This window comes from Sebastes umbrosus, chromosome 13, assembly GCF_015220745.1.
Source record: "Sebastes umbrosus isolate fSebUmb1 chromosome 13, fSebUmb1.pri, whole genome shotgun sequence".
NCBI lineage: Eukaryota > Metazoa > Chordata > Actinopteri > Perciformes > Sebastidae > Sebastes > Sebastes umbrosus.
This window is the reverse complement of record NC_051281.1, coordinates 23,312,287-23,333,365: the sequence shown is the minus strand read 5'-3', so window position 1 is coordinate 23,333,365 and position 21,079 is coordinate 23,312,287. Positions and strand designations below refer to the sequence as shown.

Genomic DNA, 21,079 nt, shown 5'->3' with positions numbered 1-21,079 from the left:
TAAGTAGCAAAAAATAAAATTAAAATAAAAGTGTATTTACAAATAATATACAGTATAATAATAAAGGAAGTAGTTGGTATATGGTAACTATAGAAGCAATATATATATATATTTATTTTTCATTTTTTATATTGCACATATTAGATTGATTGAAGTATTGCACTTGTTTAGAGAGTGTTGTATGATTTATCTGTCTAAGAGTCTGATGGCCTGGGGGAAAAACTATTTCTCAGAGTGTATTTTGATGCTAATACTATAAAAAATATTGCACAGGCATTTTTTAAATTTTTTATATTGCACATATTGCATTAATGAAGTATTGCACTTGTTTAGAGAGTGTGGTATGATTTATCTGTTTAAGAGTCTGATGTCTGATTAAGTCTATTTTTTTTTTTTTTACTTGTGTATTTTCTTTTTACTTATTCATCTTTTTTTTATATATATAATGTTTTTTTTCCTGTATCTATACTGGCTTATTTATATTAATATTAGGTTTGTTAAGTTTCTTTGTACCGAGAATGTTATTATTGGGGACGTTTGTGAATGTTTGTTGAATGAACAAAAAAACAATAAATATATTATTGAAAAAAAAAAAAGAGTTTGATGGCCTGGGGGGGAAACTGTTTCTCAGAGTGTATTTTGATGCTAATACTATAAAAATATTGCACAGGCATTTTTTTTATTTTTTATATTGCACATATTGCATTAATGAAGTATTGCACTTGTTTAGAGAGTGTGGTATGATTTATCTGTTTAAGAGTCTGATGTCTGATTAAGTCTAATTTTTTTTTTTTTACTTGTGTATTTTCTTTTTACTTATTCATCTTTTTTTTTTATATATATATAATGTTTTTTTTTCCTGTATCTATACTGGCTTATTTATATTAATATTAGGTTTGTTAAGTTTCTTTGTACCGAGAATGTTATTATTGGGGACGTTTGTGAATGTTTATTCTGTTGTTTCAAATGAACAAAAAAACAATAAATATATTATTGAAAAAAAAAAAAGAGTTTGATGGCCTGGGGGGAAAACCTGTTTCTCAGAGTGTATTTTGATGCTAATACTTTTACTTGCATCAAAGTACCTGAGTAGCCTAGGGCAGGCTACTTCTTCTTCCACCACTGGTCATCTGTTACCAGGGCAACAGATTAGAGGATATGTTAATGAAGAAATGACAGACTGAAAGAAGCTAAACTAAGCCTGTAAACACACCAGCACTTCTCTGGCATTGTAATCCTCACATTTAACTAGTAGTGGTTCCAGTTAATCCAGTTGTGGAAGCAGTAACCTGGCGTAAAAACACAATAACAAGAAGACACACTCGTGACTCCCGCTCCTCCAGACTCCGCTCTGGGTTTCTCTCCCACCGTCACTCTGGAAGCTCTCACCGACAGCAAAGATGGCGGCTGAGCGGCGCTGAGTCTTCTCCGTAATGAGTTCCCACATTTGGTGCATTTGTTGAGTTTTCTAGCCGAACAAAGGACACCAAGTCCACACCGAGGAACTGTTCTCGTGAAAGACATGTTGTGAGACTGCGGAGGGGCATCGTTTCACCAGGAGTCAGCCTCTATAACGCGGTAGTTTGTGTGGTGTTGCATCGCCGTGTAGCTAACTAGCCCCGCATCAACCGTCATTGTAAAATGGCTCCGGTGCAGATCGGGTCAGATGGGCAGCTCGTCCCGCTCGGAGGTCAGGTTGTGTCGGGTCCTCAGCCACCACCACCCGGGACACCGGCCACACAGGGGGTCCGCCTGAGCCTGCTCATTGAGTTTCTCCTCCAGAGGACCTACCATGAGATCACCCTGCTGGCGGAGCTGTAAGTAACATGTTAGGCCTCAAAGCTCACTAACCGGCGGGCTCAGCAGCTACCGGTAGATGATGCTCTTCTTCCAGACACTGTAGCAGAAAACATAACCTAACTCATCACGTATTGGGGGAGTGAGGAGATCATATTTTGAGTGGATAGTACAGGTAACTAAGGTAACTGCTGTGAGAGTGGGCGTACCGGGTAAACAACACATCACCTGTCTGGAGATCCCTACTGTGGGTCCTAAAGTTATATAGGTTTGTTATTCAAGATCAGTGTATGTGTGGGGTGATAATGTGGGTCTATGATGGACCACTGTATCAGTCTGCTGTGTTAAAGCCAGCTTCTTCTGGTCCTGGTCCCCTTTTTCACCTTAACTGCTACCTGAAATGATCCATTTGCTGTGATCAAAGCAGACTCATACCAAGGATACACAGAGTTTAGGCTGGTAATATGTTGGGATCTGCTTTGAGGATGGATGGATGGATGGATGGATGGATGGATGGATGGATGGATGGATGGATGGATGGATAGATAGATGCTTTGAGGATAGATAGATAGATGGATAGATGGATGGATAGATGGATGGATGGATGGATGAATGAATGAATGAATGAATGAATGAATGAATGAATGAATAGATAGATAGATAGATAGATAGATAGATAGATAGATAGATAGATAGATGGATACATAGATGGATAGATGGATGGATGGATAGATGGATGGATGGATAGATAGATGGATCGATAGATGGATGGATAGATGGCTAGATAGATAGATACATAGATGGATAGATAGATGGATAGATGGATAGATAGATGGATGGATGGATCGATAGATGGATGGATAGATGGCTAGATAGATAGATAGATACATAGATGGATAGATGGATAGATAGATGGATAGATAGATGGATGGATAGATGGATAGATGGCTAGATAGATAGATACATGGATGGATGGATGGATGGATAGATAGATAGTAACTTTATTGATCCCGAGGGAAATTCAAGTTTCCAGCATCACAGTTCCATAGTGCAAAACATGTTAGTAAAAAGGCAGTAAAAAAGTTAGTAGTACAAAGTACAACAAAAATATACCAGATATAAAAATACAAGGAGATGAAAAAACTGTTAAAAGTGAATATAGTGCAGGGTAACAGCTGTGATACACGACTATTAAAAAGAAAAGTGAATATAGTGCAGAAGAGACTGTTAAAAATGAGTATAGTGCAGGGCAACTCCAGTAGCTTAGTCTATGAAAAGTGCACAGGACAATGGCTGTAATTATGCATTTTAATGTTTTTTTTTCTAGACTTCCCAGAAAAACAGACATGGAGAGGTATGTTTCTTTGAATTTCATTCAGAACTTATTCATCCCTTCACTCCTTTAGCCACTCATTCTGTTAAGCTTTTGTTTTTAAATTTTTTTATATCTCCCCTGTTCCTTTTTCAGGAAAATTGAGATTGTCCAGTTTGCCAGTCGTACCAGGCAGCTATTTGTGCGTCTGCTAGCCCTGGTGAAGTGGGCAAGCAATGCAGGGAAAGTTGAGAAGTGTGCGGTATGTTCTGTGTAATTTGACTCATAATACTCTGCAAAATGCCTGTGTCCATCACAACACAAATAAGCTTACCTCTCTTTATGGTATCCATGGTAACAGATGATTTCCAGCTTCTTGGATCAGCAGACCATCCTGTTTGTGGATACAGCTGATAGGCTGGCGTCGCTGGCCAGAGATGCCCTGGTACATGCTCGTTTGCCCAGCTTCGCCATCCCCTTCGCAATTGATGTTCTCACTACAGGGTCATACCCACGCTTGCCCACATGTATACGAGTAAGTCTGTTACACACCCTTCTGTTCGTGCTAAGACTGCTAATGTATATGAAAAAATGTTGGGAGATCCAACTCGTGGTTTGGTATGTCATCACAATTGTTTCTGTGTCCATTCGTGTAGGATAAGATCATTCCTCCAGACCCCATCACTAAGGTTGAGAAGCAGACCACCCTGAGCCAACTTAATCAGATTTTACGACACCGCCTTGTCACCACAGACTTACCACCCCAGCTAGCAAACCTCACAGTTGGTAAGCAGCTTGTGTAAAACCCACTATTGGTATATTTTAACTGATAGCCACTCCCATGACGTGTTTAGCAGTTTATTTTCAGATGTTTTGTTTTCGAGAAGGTCTTATGTGTGTGTTTGCTTGTGTGTATATTTGTGTAGCTAATGGGCGTGTAAAGTTTCGTGTGGAAGGAGAATTTGAGGCCACTTTGACAGTGATGGGAGATGACCCTGATATTCCCTGGAGGCTGCTGAAGTTGGAGATTCTGGTGGAGGACAAAGAAACTGGAGGTAAGGCATCCGGCTGCACACCACAGTGGGTACCATTGACACAACAATATACTTCATTGCTAATGTTTTTCCCGTTCCCATTTGCTCTCAACTGGTTTGTCTGTCAATCCATTCCCACGCTCCCTACCCCTCCCCCTCCCCTTCCCCCTCCACATTGACAGATGGCCGAGCCTTGGTCCATAGTTTGCAGGTGAACTTCATCCACGAGTTGGTCCAGGCCCGTCTGTGTGCAGATGAAAAACCCCTACAGGACATGTACAACTGCTTGCGTATCCTTTCCTCATCTTGGCATTTTGTCTATGGCCTGCACAAAACCACTTGGCTTTAGGCCCAGTCTGATGTGAACTACTGCAGTAGGGCGGGAGTGTGTGTCAGAGCATATAGAGTATTGACCGGTCAAGCGGACGCTTGCAGCATTCCAATGAGAAACACAGCTGCAGAATTGCATCCTACTTAACCCCCTCTTTTTTTTTCATTAATTTTCTAACAACACAACCACCTTTTGTTATTGACAGGAGAAGGGCAGCACTGTTCTCACTTACAACCTGTCACTCAGTCAGGTCATGTGAGGTGTAATTCATTCCTTATGGAGATGTTTGTGTGCATCATCTATTAATACTATACAAAGAAACTGTTGTGTCTACACTTTTGTTAAAATATAGCTAAATGACTCATGTCAACAAACCCGATCACCTAACATTTGTATTGTCATGCAGTGATAATTGTGCCACCCATCATGCTCTTGTAACCTATACATATAGTAAGGAGATGATTCAGTCTGATCAGACAGTCACAGGCCTATTACTCATCAGTCTGTGGTAAAATGTAGAGAGAAACAGCTTGTTAGCATTCATGCTAATATCAGATAAGACCCTAATCAAGCATGCGAGCTGAGCACGACTGTGCTAATCACAATGCTAATCAGTATCATCTCTGCTCTGCCTTTCCCCCACCAATGTTAGCAGTGCAGCTCACCGTGTCAAAGAGCGCTCTGTGTTGGGCACAAATACCCCTTTTACCAACAAAGTGTATGTGTCTTGAGGATATGGGTGTGTTTTGAATGTTAATGGAAAGATGTGTATGGTACTTTTTTTTTTAATCTCTATTCACCTGGAATTGATATTTTCCCACACTGTGTTTTCTTTAACCGCATTGTTTCCAGACTCCTTTTGTCTGTCACTGCAGCTAGAGGTGCTCCACTCTCAGACTCTGATGCTGATTAGAGAGCGATGGGGTGACCTGGTGCAGGAGGAGAGATATGTGCCCGCAAAATACCTCACACTCACTGTCTGGAAGTAAGACTTTTTTAAATTGACCCTCACGTATATATTGGCTAGAACATTGTGTTCTCAAAAAACGACCAAAATTGAATGATGAGAGAAAGCTCAAAATGGCGAAATGCATATAGTTTTCATCCCTATTCTCTGTTGTTTTGTTTTTCTCCAGCCAACAGGTTTTGGGGAGGAGAACAGGTACAGCCTCGGTACATAAAGTCACTATCAAGATTGACGAAACAGATGGATCTAAGCCATTGCAAATATCTCATGAACCTCCTCTCCCTGCCTGTGACTCCAAATTAATGGAGAGAGCCATGAAGGTAAGGTGGACATATTGTTTTCAATGAATGTGTTTTCAGTGTAATATAAAGTATGGGGCAGTGTGGCTTACTGTTTTGTTTTCTCATTCTTCAGATCGACCATCTGTCGGTGGAGAAACTTTTGATCGACAGTGTGCATGCACGGTCCCATCAGAAGCTACAGGAACTGAAGGCCATTTTAAAGACCAGCAATCCCAGTGACAACTGTATGTATTTACTTCACTTTCTCATCCTTAAAACAGCTTAACACTTTCTTCGATATATATATTGAGCAAATGCACAGAAACCAGTGTTGTCTCCTTCAGCAGCTGCTTTGCTAATCGGTGACAACAGTTGTAAAAAAAGTGGCTTTATTTAGGATGCAGTATGCATCATTTTAATCCTGAAAAAAACTTAATGGGAGGATTTGCTTGGGTCTTATTAATGATGAATTGCATGTTCAAAATTCCCATCAGCTCACAGAGATGTGCTCTCTCACGCATCCCCCATTTACGTTCTGTCAATTAATGTACTGTAACCATGGTTTTGAGTAATCTGCAAAAGAGATACTTAAGCGTGTGTTTGTTTATTTCAGCATTCATCGAGACTGCTTTACCCACACTCGTTATTCCAATACTTGAGCCCTGTGGTCGTTCGGAGTGCTTGCACATTTTTGTAGACCTGCACTCTGGCATGTTCCAACCCATGCTGTATGGATTAGGTAAGATATAGTGCACTTTTAGAATATGTTTGTTCATTGTATTGGTCCTTTTTTCGTTCAGGTTGTTTTTAGATAAGAGTTTGGTTTGTGTGTGACAACAAAGGAAATCAGCTATTTGGCTGGTTATGTATTTAGGATGAGTTAAATGTACGTGTGCTCAGCTCTGTGAGAATAAAACCCTGGTGTTTTCTCTCTCTAGATCAGCCCATGGTGGATGACATTGAAAAGACCATTAACGATGATATGAAGCGCATCATATCTTGGCTACAACAACTGAAGTGAGTCCACCTCCTCAATTTTATATAGCTATGAATATGAAATATACATTCACAGCTGACAGTATTTTTAAAGTATTTTTTGGCACAGGTGAAAGATAGCAGAGGCTGTTTAGAGTCAACAGTAGACGCCAAAGTCTGATGCCTGCTTCTAGCTTGTCAAAATTGACTAATTGCTGTCAGTAGCAGCACTTGGCTAAGCAGGTGGCAAGATGGGTGTTATGAAGGATTACCACAGCTCTGAGTCTTGCACTAGTGAACAGCGGGAATGCTGAGTAACAGGATGAGCTATGAATCTGGGACTTTTTGCAACTTGGATTTCATTGAGACACTGAATCTTTCTTTCTCTGTGGTAAGGTTCTGGTTGGGGGAGCAGCGCAGTCGACAGTCTGTGAAACACCTTCCCACTGTGTGCACCGATATCCTTCACCTGTCCAACTCGGCTTCTCACCCTGTTGGCAACCTGTCCAAACACAAACTCTTCATCAAGCTCACACGTCTTCCGCAGTACTACATTGTGAGTTCCTCAACCAATATATTGTTGAAAAGTGCTAAACTGAAATGACTGAAATTCAGAAAGTTATGATCTGCTTTCATTTTTATGTCCTCCCTTTAATTCTCCATCGTGGATCATTCCAATCCCTCTCTTTCCTACTCCTCATCTCCTTGTTTTTGTAGGTGGTGGAAATGCTTGAAGTGCCTAGCAGTCCCACAGCGTTGCAGTACAAGTACTCTTTCCTGTCTGTGTCTCAGTTGGACGGAGATGACGGACCCATTTGCGCACAGCTCATGCAGCATTTCAAACCCAACCTAGAACACCTCGTCCAGGACACAACAGGAAGAGGGGCCCGACCTGGGACTAAGAGAAAGGTAGTCAGTGCTACAGGAGTTATACACCAAATGTTCATTTGTGTATGCTGAAATATACACTATACAGTATATTTCATCACACACAAATGAATTGTTTTGAGTCTTAATGAATGCGGTGCTGGCCTAGAGGTTAGAACTAGGCAGTTTGGACCGGACCTTTCGTGAATGTCAGACAAGCCATTGATAAGAAAAAGCCTGTTCGCCCAGCTGGATAAATTACACTAAATAAATGTCCTTCAATATGTATTTTTTTGTCTCTGTTGCAATGTAGGTAACTGGGGAACAGGGGGACCCAGAGCCAAAGAAGCCTAAGCGGTCTGGAGAAATGTGTGCCTTCAACAAAGAGCTGGCTCATCTAGTAGCGATGTGCGACACCAACATGCCTTTCATTGGCCTCAGAACGGAGGTATGTCATAGTGCTCAGACAGTTTGAATCATTTCATGCCAGTCATAGATGTGTTGTAAAAAATATCAAGCATATCAATCTCAGTCTCGTGTTTTCTGGCTAATGCTGCATGTCTGTCTGTCTCTGTGTAGCTGTCCAACATGGAGATCCCAAATCAGGGTGTCCAAGTGGAGGGAGATGGCAGCAGTCATGCGATACGTCTACTGAAGTAATACACACAAGCACACATGCATGCGTTTATGCACACACGATGACCGCTAAATGTAATTTTTATTGTGACTATAACCGTGTAATTGTTTTACCCTTCAGGATTCCTCCCTGTAAAGGTGTAGGAGAGGAGACCAGGAGAGCTTTAGATCGGTCCCTACTGGACTGCACCTTCCGACTGCAGGGCAGAAACAACCGGACCTGGGTGGCTGAACTGATGCTGGCCAACTGTCCCCTCAACAGCACACACAGCAAGGAGCAAGGTACACACCACCTACAGAGTGTACCAAGTTCATCACTAAAAGTTTACAACATGGCCCAGCGTCTAAACAAACTCATCTGTCCCCCTGTATTAGCCTCCACGCGGCACGTGTATCTGACTTATGAAAACCCTCTGTCGGAGCCAGTGGGCGGGCGGAAGGTGGTTGAGATGTTTCTTAACGACTGGAACGCCATCAGTCAGCTCTACCAGTGTGTCCTCAACTTCTCTCGAGCATTGCCAGGTACGTGCACGGTTATCTGTAAAGGAAAGATTACACTTGCATGTAAGTGAATGACTGTCCATCTTAACTCAGTCAGTGTGTTACTGGTCATTTTGCTGCAGGTGTATGGATTTGCAATGATGGTGATACATGTATTTCATGTATCATTTAAAACAAACATTGTTTTCTTTTTTTATTGGCCTGGTTTAAAATTTAAAACCCAGATTAATCAGATTTACTTTAATACATTTGAGCTATGTATGTGTAGAAATCTGCACTCAGTTTTTATTAGTTGAGGCCTGCACTCATCAGTGTCACTAACACTGTTGAATAAATGCTTGGCAAAAGAAAGACACCGATCTAATACAGCTGCACACTGTTACTGCTTCCCTCCAGAGATGCCATCTTACCTGAGCCTGTTTTCAGAGGTGCGGCTGTACAACTACCGCAAGCTGGTGCTGTGCTACGGTACCACCAAGGGCAGCTCCGTCACCATCCAGTGGAACTCCAACAGCCAGCGTTTCCACCTCGCCCTGGGCACCGTGGGGCCTAACTCTGGCTGCTCCAACTGCCACAATATCATCCTCCATCAGCTACAAGAAATGTTCAACAAGAGTCCAAACGTGATGCAGCTGCTGCAGGTACACAGCACACGTTATGAAACTGCAGCCACAACATGTGCTGTATATGTACACTTGTTTTTTCTGGATCAAATAATCATTTCAAGTGACTTTTTTAAGGTTCCACTTAAATGTGTTCCCATTACTTCCTCCTCTGTTCTGCGCTCTCTATCAACATCACATACCACCTATTTATACTTAAGTGTTCTGTGTAATTTCCTGGGTAACGTTTCTATTTACCATCTTCCTCAGGTGCTCTCTGACACACAGGCCCCCCTGAATGCAATCAACAAGCTACCAACCGTGCCCATGCTGGGCCTGACCCAGCGCACCAACACTGCCTACCAGTGCTTCTCCATCTTACCCCAGTCACCCACACACATCCGCCTGGCGTTCAGAAACATGTACTGCATCGACATCTACTGCCGCAGCCGCGGTGTGGTAGCCATCAGAGACGGAGCGTACAGTCTTTTTGACAACACTAAGATTGTAGAGGGCTTCTACCCTGCTCCTGGACTCAAGGTACACCAGACTTGGAGGCAGAGTAGTGGTGTCAACTAACAGTTTATCTGGGAAAGGGAATACGTTTCTCTTAAACTGATGTTTCTGTCTAAGCTGTCTGTCAAAAAAAAGGTCCTGCCACTTTTAGTTCTAGTGCACATGCATCTGTGAAGCTAAGTATACTTCTCAGGGTCAACCCAAAAATTGTGACCTGTCGATATTTTTGGAAATACTCTTATTTGCTTTCTTGTCGAGGGTTAGATGAGATATCACTCATGTCTGTACAGTAAATATGAAGCTTTTGCCTGCGGCTGGTTTGCTTAGCCGAGCATAAAGACTGGAAATAGGGGGAAAGTGTTAATTTAGTTAGCCTTAGAGGTGCTTTGGGTGGCAGATTTTGTTATTTTTGGAATACTAGGCCATTTGTTTCCCCATGTTTCCGGTCTTTATGCTAAGCTAAGCTAACTGCATATTTCCCTTTAATATATTAAGCCCATATTTAAGCTCTTTAATTCTGTGTGAGAACTGGAAGGCTGTTTTTCTAATCATCACAACTGAATAATATAATACTACTTGATTCCAGAAGTAAATGTAATGCAGATATACAGTTTTAGGATTTGAACTATTTTGGTCCAGCGTTTTACATTAAATTCCGTCCTTCTCTTCTTTCCCCCCGTCTAGACATTCCTAAATATGTTTGTAGACAGTAATCAGGATGCTCGCAGACGCTCTGTCAATGAAGATGACAACCCACCCTCGCCGGTGGGTGTCGACGTGATGGACAGTCTGATGAACCAGTTGCAAGCTCAACAGCAGTCCCAAACAATGAGAGGGGGCGCGGGAGGTGTCTATCCTCCTCTCACTTCACCGCCGCCAAATTACCACGCTAACGTAACCCCCTCACCATCAATGATGCCCACCCAGTCGCCAGGTAATAGCAAGATAGGTGTTTGTCCAAGTGCTTGAGTGAATGATATCCTGTATCGTTTGTTTCATCTGAGCTTGTCAAGCTGCCATACAGGCTTATGACCCACAAGTTTTGAATATATCACATATCGCTGTCATCAACCTCCCTGCTGACTTATGTATTTTGTGTGTGACTGAGAAAGAGGAAGCGCAACCACGTGTGCCCATTTTTGATTTCGTGAAACCATGAGATCAGTTGTGTTTCTCATGCAACATACGCACACACCTCACAGCCGAGAGGAAACAAAGCATGCATTTAGTCCTGCTCCCTCCATTCCTCTCCATCTCAGCCCGCCAGCCAGAGACTACAGCCCTTCCGCCCTGCTTTAGCATGTGTGCACATGCGTGAGTGAGTGTGTGTGTGTATGTATGTGTGTGTAAGGAGAACTTGTCAACCTCAGCGTCTGACGAGTCCTTTGGTATGTGTATGTGTGTGTGTGTGCAGGGAACATCCATGCCTCTGGCTCCCCTAGTGGAGCTCTGAGGGCACCCTCTCCTTTCGGGCCCACCCCGTCTCCGTCTTCTCTGGGCATAGCCATGGGCCCGACCAGCTTTGCCAGTCCCCACGGTAAGCAGCAGGGTGGCCCCTAAATTCTGGCTTGGTGCTAATTCTGGTCTGCTGGACAAGGGCTGGAATGGGCTGAAACTGAACGGCTTCACTTGGCACTTTTTAGGCTGCAGACATTAACAAGCATATGACAAATGGCCTGTAGTTAGTGGGCACACAGTGGTGTATTAATCTGTGTTTATTGTTGTACATTAAAAGTGTTGTTTCTTTGCTGATGGCTGTCTCTCCTTCACCATAGGTGCTCTGGACCCCAGCTCTCCATATGCCATGGTGTCGCCCAGCCATAGGGGCCAGTGGCCAGGCTCACCCCAGGTCTCAGGGCCTTCTCCTGGGGCAAGGATCCATGGCATGTCCCCTGGTAATCCATCGCTGCACTCACCTATCCCCGACCCTCATTCTCCTCGTGCCGCGACCAGTAAGTACAGCTTTCTCAGTGTTGCCTCACATAATTTTTTATACCCCAACTGATAATGGATTATTTTGTATGCCTCCGCGCCGGCAACAATAGGCATTCGGGTTGTCCAACCATTCTCATGAACACGATATCTCAGGAATGCCTGAGACGTCCACTTGGACGTATTCGAATTTGGTGGTCAAAGGTCACTGTGACTTCACAAAACATGTTTTTGGCCATAACTCAAGAATTCATATGCTAATTATGACAATTTCACACACACACGTCTAATAGGATAAAATGAGGAAGTGATGACATTTACAGACATGGATGTAAACTGCAACTTGACCCTTCGGCAGAGGCATACAACCACGAGGCAGTAATGCTAGATTTTAAATAAAAACACAACATAAGCAATTAATCTTGATACTGATCCCATAGATATTTTTTTTATTGTGACCAAAAGACTTGAGTGGAACATTTTACAGTTGAGAAAGTAACCTGTGCTCTCTGGTGGACAAGCTATTTAACACAAACTAGGTGACGCTGTTTCTAAATAATCTCAAACCTAGTTTGACACTTCTGTACTTTCTTGTTACTTAATGGCGACATATACACAGAGACAGACATATCTGCAGTAAGATAATATCTGTCGATAAATCAGTCTAGCTCTATTCAAATATTGGGAGTGTTTCTCTACATCTTCTCTCTCTGTCTTTGGTTTAGGTTCACAAGTCATGCCTACCAGTATGCCTCCACCCCGCAAGCTACCTCAGCGCCCCTGGGCTGCCTCCATTCCTACCATCCTCACCCACAATGCCTTGCACGTGCTTCTGCTCCCCTCACCCACTCCCTGCCTGGTGCCAGGCCTGGCAGGAAGCTACCTCTGCTCGCCACTTGAGCGTTTTCTGGGTTCAGTTATCATGAGACGGCACCTACAGAGGATCATCCAGCAGGAGGCCAACGTAAGTACTGCACTGATTTGGAGAGATAATTCCTTGGTGTTTTTTTTTTTTTTTTAATGTGTTCTGCTCTCCCCCTAACTTCCCACCTGCTCTGTCAACTCTCCTTCAGTTATCTATTGTGAACTCTAATGAGCCGGGCGTGATCATGTTCAAGACGGATGTACTCAAGTGCCGCGTGGCTCTCAACCCAAAGAACTACCAGACACTGCAGCTCAAAGTCACTCCAGAAAACGCAGGTCCCTGGTCCCAAGAGGAGCTTCAGGTGCTGGAGAAGTTCTTTGAGACGCGGGTAAGTACGAACAGCAGCCCCTTTAAACCTAATTCATAAATTATTCAAACATTGGAGGCATTTGTACACACATGGTTTAAGAGTTCGACCCATACATGAAAAACGGTTTCTTGTCCGTCTCAACTGATCGTAATTGAAAATATTGAACTATATTGGAAGCACTTAAAACGTAGTTGAAGTGTTGTGCTTCAATTAAAAGAATTGATTAAGTTAACAGGAATAGACTTTAAGGGCCATTCATAGGAAGACATGCCTGCACTCATGTTATTATTCCATTAATCCACCTTCTGTTGTCCTCTTTCCAGGTTGCTGGTCCTCCCTTCAAATACAACACTCTGAATGCCTTCACAAAGCTGCTGGGGGCGCCCACTAACATCCTTAGGGACTGTGTGCGCATCATGAAGCTCGAACTGGTGGGTAGCCGTTTCTTTTTTAAGAGGGGTTGTTACATGTTTTGAATCATGATTGTGTATGAGACCCATCAGTTTATTTGTTGTTGTATTTTGATATATGTAGAAAACATATTTAGCATCATCTCTACACAGACAATATCAGAATTTATGAATACGTAAACTGAATAAGACATTTTGTGATACTAGCTGTCAAAAACAGCGTAAACATTGCAACAAGATACAGAACGAGTACACCATATGTACTGATAAACCTGCCTATTTCACTGCTGTGTAGTGAAGAAATCTATTGTTGTGTACTTAATGACACAATTACAAGATATCCATCGAATATCTTGATGCCTTTCTTTACCTTAAATACAGCACTTAGAGTTGCCCTATGTGTTTGAAAGGTTTTCTATATATGTATATTGTCTCTCTTTGCAGTTCCCTGACCAGGCTGCACAGCTGAAGTGGAATGTCCAGTTCTGCCTCACCATCCCTCCCAGTGCTCCCCCCATCGCCCCTCCTGGAACCATCGCTGTGGTGCTCAAGTCCAAGATGCTCTTCTTTGTAAGTCTCAACCACAACCAGGACACAAGTCGTATGTCGCCTGTGTAGCATAATTTGACACAACCTGACCCTTGTGTGTTTGGTGTGTTTTTTGCCTCACAGTTGCAGCTGACCCAGCGTATCCCAGTGCCCCAGGAGCCGGTGAGCATCATCGTGCCCATCGTGTACGACATGGCCACAGGCCTCACTCAGCAGGCCGACATCCCCAGACAGCACAGCTCTTCTGGCGCCGCAGCGCTCATGGTCTCTAATATCCTTAAGAGGTTCAATGAACTGCACCCCGCCAGACAGGGTGAGACTCGCACGCTGATGAACACTGAATAATTTACTGTATTGAAAAAGTGGTGTCAAATTTGCTAAACTGGTATCACGTGAATATTCAGTGTTATCTGTACTTGATGCAGAATGTCATCGCTAACACTGGGTATTTTTCTATCTTTCTTTTAGGTGAGTGTACGATATTTGCTTCTGTTCACGAGCTGATGGCCAACCTCGCTCTACCCCCCGGCACTCGTCAGTAGAAATGACAAATTCAGAGAACTGGAACTCAACCAGTCCCTTCGAGACTGAGGACAGGTCCATCTCTGAGACAAGAACTAACTGTGGTCCCAAGATGTCAAAATCCAGCATGTGTCTCTCTCTGCTTCAGCCACTGGACTATTGACCTGATGTATATTTGCTGTTTTCAAAGGAGTTAAATATGTACAGTTGTGGACCACGGTCTTTATTCTTGATAGAAGCTCACAAACAAGATCTGCCGTCGAGGTAGATCATGGACGAGGGTGGGGGGGGCGTTTGATGCAAAAGGATATAAATGTTATTTTTTCCTCCGGGTGCACTTGTAAACAAGATTATCTATTGAAATTAAGATTGTTTACGAAAATATGTATATTGTTGTATATTTGAGTGTTGGAAAGTTAGATTTTTGCTAGAGAATTGTCTTCTTTTTTTTTTTTTTATAACGCCAGACTGATATTATTATAGTATCAGGAGATATATTCCTTAGCACACTATTTAAATGTTTTCTTGCCTTTTACTTTGTCAAGACCTCTGCATTTTTATTTCAAACTTTCACTTTGGATACTGTAAAACTGTGACAAACTTTATAAGCCAGTTGTATTTTATTAAGACACATTTTGAGTCCTGATTGAAGGATTTGAGACTTCCTGTCTGACTTTGCTATTTAATAAACCAAGCCCAAAGTTGGTTTGTGCTTTGAGGATCTTCCACTGGCAGTACTGCAATAATCACATCATTTACTGGAGTAAAAAGTAGCAATACTACACTATAAAAGATACTCTATTAAAAGTAAATACTTGTTTTTTATATATATATATAAAAGTAGTTGGAATGTCAGTGTATATATATATATATATATATACACTGACATTCCAACTACTTTTATATCTTACTCTTCAACTCCTTTTGGCACCTTTCACTTCAACTAATACTCCTACTTCACTAAGTGCACGCAGCTCCACCTTAATTGACTCAAGTTCATTCAGTGTTTAAAATTAAACTTTAATTACTTTCAGCGATTCCATTTTATTAATGCCACTTCAACTCCTTCAGTATTTAAACAATTTCAACTTAAAATTGATTAGCAAGCACACTTTCTTCAATTATATTAGATTATTAATGATAAATTTACATGTGAGCAGTGCTTCTGTGTTGTAATGGGTGGAGGAGGAGCGAGTTTTAGTTCCTTTGAATCATTTTGGGTAATTGAATCTGTAACAATGCAATTTAATCTATAGCAATGCATCATGTTTTAACCTAACTTAATCTGAAAGGTAAGTAGTAATGTAGATTTAATAAATACAGCTGTGACGATAAAGCAGGAACTTAGTCTGCAACTATTTTCATAAGCAATTATGAATTATGAATGAATTATAAATATTTTTTGGCAACCATCCCAGCTTCTCAATTGTGAGGATTTGCTGCTTTAGGAAACTGTGATGGTAATTTTTCAATATCTTTTAACATTAAATAAGATCAATTGAGAAAAAAATTAGATTACTGATATGGAAAGGAACCATTAGTTGCAATCCTTGAATAAAAAAATAGAGGAGTAGAAGGTACAATATTTCCCTTTGAATGTAGTGGAGTATAGGTATAAAGTAGTAAAAAAATAAAAAATACTACTACTTAACTAAAGTTCTTGCACAAATGCACGTAAATCAGGTGTTTTTCTTTGTTAGTCCTGTGTTAAACCTGTAGAGAACAAGCTCTGCATCCCCACCAAGTGATGCTGTGATCCTCATCCCCAAAGCATGACATCATCCAGAAAGGCTCAGTCTGTGGGGAGGTTGAGGGGGCGTTCAAGACTGCAAATCACAGACTAGTGACTGCACGGCTGTTTTGTTGCAAAGGGCGTGGGCATTGTTTTGCTTTTTTGAATGACATAGCTACATGGATGTATTCTTCATCTCGCGGCTGCGTGTGAGCATCGATATCTGCAGGAAAACGACTTACGGATGAAGAAATCGGCTTTTTATTCAACCCCGACTGAACGTTTGACACTCGAACGCAGCCCTTGCGATAGATTGGATAGGCCTACTGCCGACAAAATGCCATAAGATCAATAAATACATAGACGCGTTTCTATTTTTCTTTTTCTTTATAGCCTCAACTAGGCTGCTGACTTTTGCTTCCATGAGCTTCTTCAGGCTTTTATGAGCAGGGGATCATTCAGGAGAACAGTGAGATAATAATCACATCCAGTCAGATATGGCAGTGAGCACATCTGAGCCGCTCTGTCAGCCGTGCATCTACCACGAAGCCTTCAAAGGTAAGTCCCAGCATCACTACACACTCGTCTTTATTTCTGGTTGTAAGCACTGTTATGTTGACATCTTTCTGCTGTTTGAATGGCATCTTGGAGGTAGTGCTGTCTCTGTCTCAGATCAACACACTGACCACTCCCCTTCAGTCCTTATATATCTCCATCCTTCCTAGTGGGACCTGTAGGATCTTGATGATGACACATGTTGTTTGTTTGACAGGCTGTGGTGGTGGTGCTGTGAGTTTGTGTTTATGCATTAAGAGGGAAAAGGTGTCAGACAGACAGGCCTTACTGATTTTGTTGCTGTGTGTGTTGGTCAGTGGAGCTACAGGTGAGGAGACCTCTGATGCCAGTCCAGCTGAGTCCAGAGCAGGTGGGCCTGGAGATGTTGTGTCTTTGTGGGCAACTGGACCTCCTCATCAGGGCACAGATGCAGCAGGTGAGAGTGACCTAAATGCTACCTCCACCAATGCTGTCAAAGATCACATGTCCCACTTTCTCACTAGATCTTGCATCCGTTTCTGTCTTAACTGTCACATGAAATTGAAATAAAAGTCACATTTTCCCATCAAAAACGAATTTCCCTGCCCTAAAATACAACCATATTGGCAAGCGGTGGCTACTGAGATCCATGAAATAATGGGAATAAAGTTAAAGTACTCATTCATTACACTTTACTTGGGGAAAATACCAGAAATTGTTTAACACAAAGATAAATATTTAATAAAGATTCTCTTGTCAAGTAGTAAGAAAGCCATAACTCGAAAGTGGATGCAGACTGATCCTCCAACATTAGACCAATGGCGGGGTATTGTAAATGAAATATATTGTATGGAAAAAAACAGTATTGAGTACTGGGAAAAATGGATTGTGTATTTACACCGATGATTGAAGTGTGACATTGTATATTAAGATGTATTTACCAAAATGTACTGTGATCTGACATTTTAACACCCATGATGACCTCATGTTCTTTGTTCTCGAATAAAAAAAGAGTTTAAAAAAAACAAAAAACGAATTTCCCCTCATGCATCACCATCAGCATCACCCAAAGCAAATAAAAAAATATGATGTAATGCACAATACTAGCCCATTAAATGAGATTCAATTAGCATTGGGTGTGCAGTATACCTTCATTATATCAGCTAATGTTGGCCATGCGTCATGTTGCATGCAGATGACAAGAGATGCACTTGACAATATGGGTTGCAAATTAATGTGCATACAACTACAACTTGCACATGCTTTTCCTTCATTTGTAATTTGTTTTTAAGCAGTTTTAAAAAATTAAGTAAAGCTTTTCTTAACTTTGTTTACATCATGCTGCTGTATTGGAAACAGCTGTATTGGAAACAGCAGCATGCATTATCATGCAAAAATCCAGATAATACCCATTTAGGCGAGACACTCACAAATTTTCTTCATACATTTTTATTTTTTATTAAATCGTGAGCAATAGTCCTCTGCACACAAACACGTTTTGGGTTCTGTAACATTCATATTTTTCTGTATCTATTTACATCTTTGATATGCAATGCACAATACACGCCCATTAAATGAGAGTCAATTAGCATTGGGTGTGCAGTACCTTAATTATGTCAGCTAATGTCGGGCTCTGCCACATTCACATTTTTCTGGATCTATTTACAACTTTGAGATGTCCTTATGATCCTTTCCAATATTGTAACTCTGACATTTACAACAGCACTCAAAAGCACCATTAGACTTGATGAGGTCATATTTTCCAACATGCCAAGATTCATAAACTGGTTGCAGGTCCATTGTGAAGTCTGTCCCACTGTTCATAAGCATTTCATATCTATCTGTATAGATCTTTCTTTTTATCCGGTGACATTATTATTCATAGTTTCTATGTCCCAGTTCCAGGAGCAGTTAGGTCAAGGCTGTAGCCCAGAGGAGTCAGACACCTTCCAGGCTCAAGGATCAGAGATTCTTGATCAGATGCTGCAGTGCCTTGAACATCTACCAAAACCTATGCCACAGCTGGAGGTATCACATCTAATGATATTGTCCAAATAAACTTTTATGGTATATATGCTATTCATGTCACATACTTCCCTAAACGTGCTTGAAATAAGAAGACTGTGTTTCAAGATAACTGTTGCATGCTGTACCAGAAATCAGAGGGTTGATGTGTTTTCTCAGGACTACCTGGACATGGTGGGTTTGTCAATAATGTTTCCTCGTGTAGAAGTGTTCCTCATTCAAGGCAGCCCAGTGGACATGCTGGAGACGCCGCCAATGGACGGTAAGAGGAGGAAGAAGCACATTTAACTCTGTTATTGTTTTTGAAGACAGATTATGCATAGAATCAGAAAGAAATGTAAAATATCAAGAGCTTTTCAGTTCAAGACATTGAACAATCCTATTCTGTATTAATATAAGCATGGACACCCAGTACAGATACTTGTTACAGCCAGTGGAGGGATTTTAACTAAGAGCATTTACTCATTTCTTTGGCAATTGTACTTTACTTGAGTATTTCCATTTCATACTACTTTATACATTTCAAAGGAAACTATTTTACTTTTTATTTTATTTGACAGATTCACTTTGCAGAGTAAGATTTTACACGCAAATTATGCCGTATATAATATGATGCATTGTTATAGATTAATATAAAGAATCGATTTAATTGATTAAATAAAGGTGCGGTGTGTGTAGGATCTGGTGGCATCTAGTGGTGAGGTTGCAGATTGCAACCAACTGAAACTTCTCCCTTATGCCAAGCATGTAGGAGAACTACGGTGGCCGACGTGAAAACATGAATGGCCCTATCTAGAGCCAGTGTTTGGTTTGTCCGTTCTGGGCTACTGTAGAAACACTGTAGCCCTGGAGAAATACTGTAGACTCACAGATTCCGTGAAGAGGACCCGCTACGTATGTAGATATAAACGGCTCATTCTAACGTAACGAAAACACAACAATTCTTATTTTCAGGTGATTACACACAAAAGAAAACATACTTATTAATTTTATATTCCATTTATGCCAATAGATCCCCCTAAATGCTACACACTGTCCCTTTAAAATTGACTCCACCTCGACTTTCAACAATATTAAATGTATATAATAATACACTCTCAGGGGGCATTATTCTGCATAAAGAGTACATTTTGCTTATACCACTTATGTAATTTTAAGTAAAAGTTTGAATGTGGGACTTTTACTTGTAACGGAGTATTTTAACATGTGGTATTGCTGACATGTATTCAATTAAAGTAACAGATTTTCTTCCACCACTGGATATAGCAAGGTGAAAAGGTATGTTTTCTCTGCACCTCTATATCCACGTAGATGCCTTGAAACAAAAACGATGACCTCACCAATTTCAACCGCTCCATCTATACTGAGTGTTCACGCGATTAAAATACATTCCACTTTTCCCCCCGAAGAAAACAACTAACGTAAGCTGATGCTTCTTCTGCAGAATACTACTTCCACATCGCCAGACTGAACCAGCTCATGGTGCTGAGTCAACAGCTAGAAGAAGATATCAGGCACCTTGGAAGTCATAAATACATTGCCCACCAGCTCTCGGTTATTTACGTAAGGAGAATACATTGCTTTCATGCGTCAACGTCTATGTTTTCAATCCACTATAACTTGTGTGCTTTTTAACTTTTTCAGCAAGTCATCAGCTCTTTCAGAGGAATTCAGGCTTTCTCCGAAATGAAGAAAGACATCGAGGCCAACTTCAAACAGATGAAACAGTCTCTGGTGGTAGAGGAAGGCTCCAGGCATGAACCTCAGCTGGCTGCTCACTACATCAACTGGTGAGTTCAAATCCAAATGTTAAGTTGTTGACGATGATTAATGCAGCAACTATCTGATGACAACCACATGCTGCTCTCTGTGCAGGATATTAGAACTAACTCAAAGCTTAACATCGGTGGTGTTGACGCTACCGGAGGAGCTGACAGAAGACCTTCACCAGGCCGTGACCTTCATGTCACAGTTCCTGTCCTGACTGACCCCCGACCAACGCCTCTGTATCTGTTGAATCCTGACGTTCTGCTGGTCTGTCCAGGAGCTTCTAAATGAACTGATGTTGTTATGACTGTGAAAAGGTGCTACACAATTTGATTCAGCTGATCGATGGTGGGATTGGATAGCCCTACTTACAAATCATGTAGGTTTTTATATTGTCCTCCTGAATGTGGCCCATATGGTGAGTCAGTTGTTTGGAAATGAATGTAATGTATGAATCCCTCCTTGCACTACTGTTATAACTACTGTTATACTTACTTTTTTTTCCTTCTTTTTTTACCTGAAGTGGAATAATAAAATTGAATGCAATAGGGAAA

The 21,079-nt window shown here is 41.4% G+C and overlaps 2 protein-coding genes across 4 annotated transcripts; both read left to right on the top strand.

The window, feature by feature from the left end:
• Nucleotides 1-1,117: 1,117 nt before the first annotated feature.
• med14 (mediator complex subunit 14) lies at nt 1,118-15,193 on the top strand. 3 transcript variants are annotated; one of them, XM_037790305.1, is made up of 29 exons: nt 1,118-1,817; nt 3,125-3,151; nt 3,266-3,371; nt 3,471-3,644; nt 3,766-3,895; nt 4,036-4,164; nt 4,326-4,433; nt 5,327-5,459; nt 5,611-5,761; nt 5,856-5,967; nt 6,336-6,461; nt 6,661-6,739; nt 7,094-7,253; nt 7,415-7,606; nt 7,878-8,012; nt 8,144-8,220; nt 8,322-8,482; nt 8,576-8,722; nt 9,128-9,342; nt 9,574-9,843; nt 10,504-10,753; nt 11,234-11,356; nt 11,595-11,771; nt 12,477-12,715; nt 12,825-13,004; nt 13,310-13,417; nt 13,841-13,966; nt 14,069-14,258; nt 14,414-15,193. In XM_037790305.1, the coding sequence occupies exons 1-29, from the start codon at nt 1,642-1,644 to the stop codon at nt 14,485-14,487; spliced, it is 4,275 nt and encodes a 1,424-aa protein (XP_037646233.1). In that variant the 5' UTR covers nt 1,118-1,641; the 3' UTR covers nt 14,488-15,193. The 3 variants fall into 3 exon arrangements, with proteins under 3 accessions (XP_037646233.1, XP_037646232.1, XP_037646234.1); XM_037790304.1 differs by having other exon boundaries at nt 1,123-1,817; nt 9,098-9,342; XM_037790306.1 differs by lacking the exon at nt 11,234-11,356 and having other exon boundaries at nt 1,134-1,817; nt 9,098-9,342.
• A 1,053-nt stretch (nt 15,194-16,246) lies between these two features.
• si:ch211-218d20.15 lies at nt 16,247-21,079 on the top strand. Its single transcript, XM_037788880.1, has 7 exons — nt 16,247-16,757; nt 17,072-17,190; nt 18,633-18,761; nt 18,918-19,020; nt 20,203-20,321; nt 20,403-20,548; nt 20,634-21,079. The coding sequence occupies exons 1-7, from the start codon at nt 16,697-16,699 to the stop codon at nt 20,740-20,742; spliced, it is 786 nt and encodes a 261-aa protein (XP_037644808.1). The 5' UTR covers nt 16,247-16,696; the 3' UTR covers nt 20,743-21,079.

What these genes read in the sequence shown, in the direction of transcription:
- si:ch211-218d20.15 (XM_037788880.1), top strand. Translation starts at nt 16,697, where the DNA reads ATGGCAGTGAGCACATCTGAGCCGCTCTGTCAGCCGTGCATCTACCAC. An exon ending in AACCTATGCCACAGCTGGAG is followed by an intron (nt 18,762 to 18,917) that starts GTATCACATCTA and finishes GTGTTTTCTCAG; the next exon opens with GACTACCTGGACATGGTGGG. An exon ending in ACCAGCTCTCGGTTATTTAC is followed by an intron (nt 20,322 to 20,402) that starts GTAAGGAGAATA and finishes TAACTTTTTCAG; the next exon opens with CAAGTCATCAGCTCTTTCAG.
- med14 (XM_037790304.1), top strand. Translation starts at nt 1,642, where the DNA reads ATGGCTCCGGTGCAGATCGGGTCAGATGGGCAGCTCGTCCCGCTCGGA. An exon ending in GCTTGCCCACATGTATACGA is followed by an intron (nt 3,645 to 3,765) that starts GTAAGTCTGTTA and finishes CCATTCGTGTAG; the next exon opens with GATAAGATCATTCCTCCAGA. An exon ending in GCATCATGAAGCTCGAACTG is followed by an intron (nt 13,418 to 13,840) that starts GTGGGTAGCCGT and finishes CTCTCTTTGCAG; the next exon opens with TTCCCTGACCAGGCTGCACA.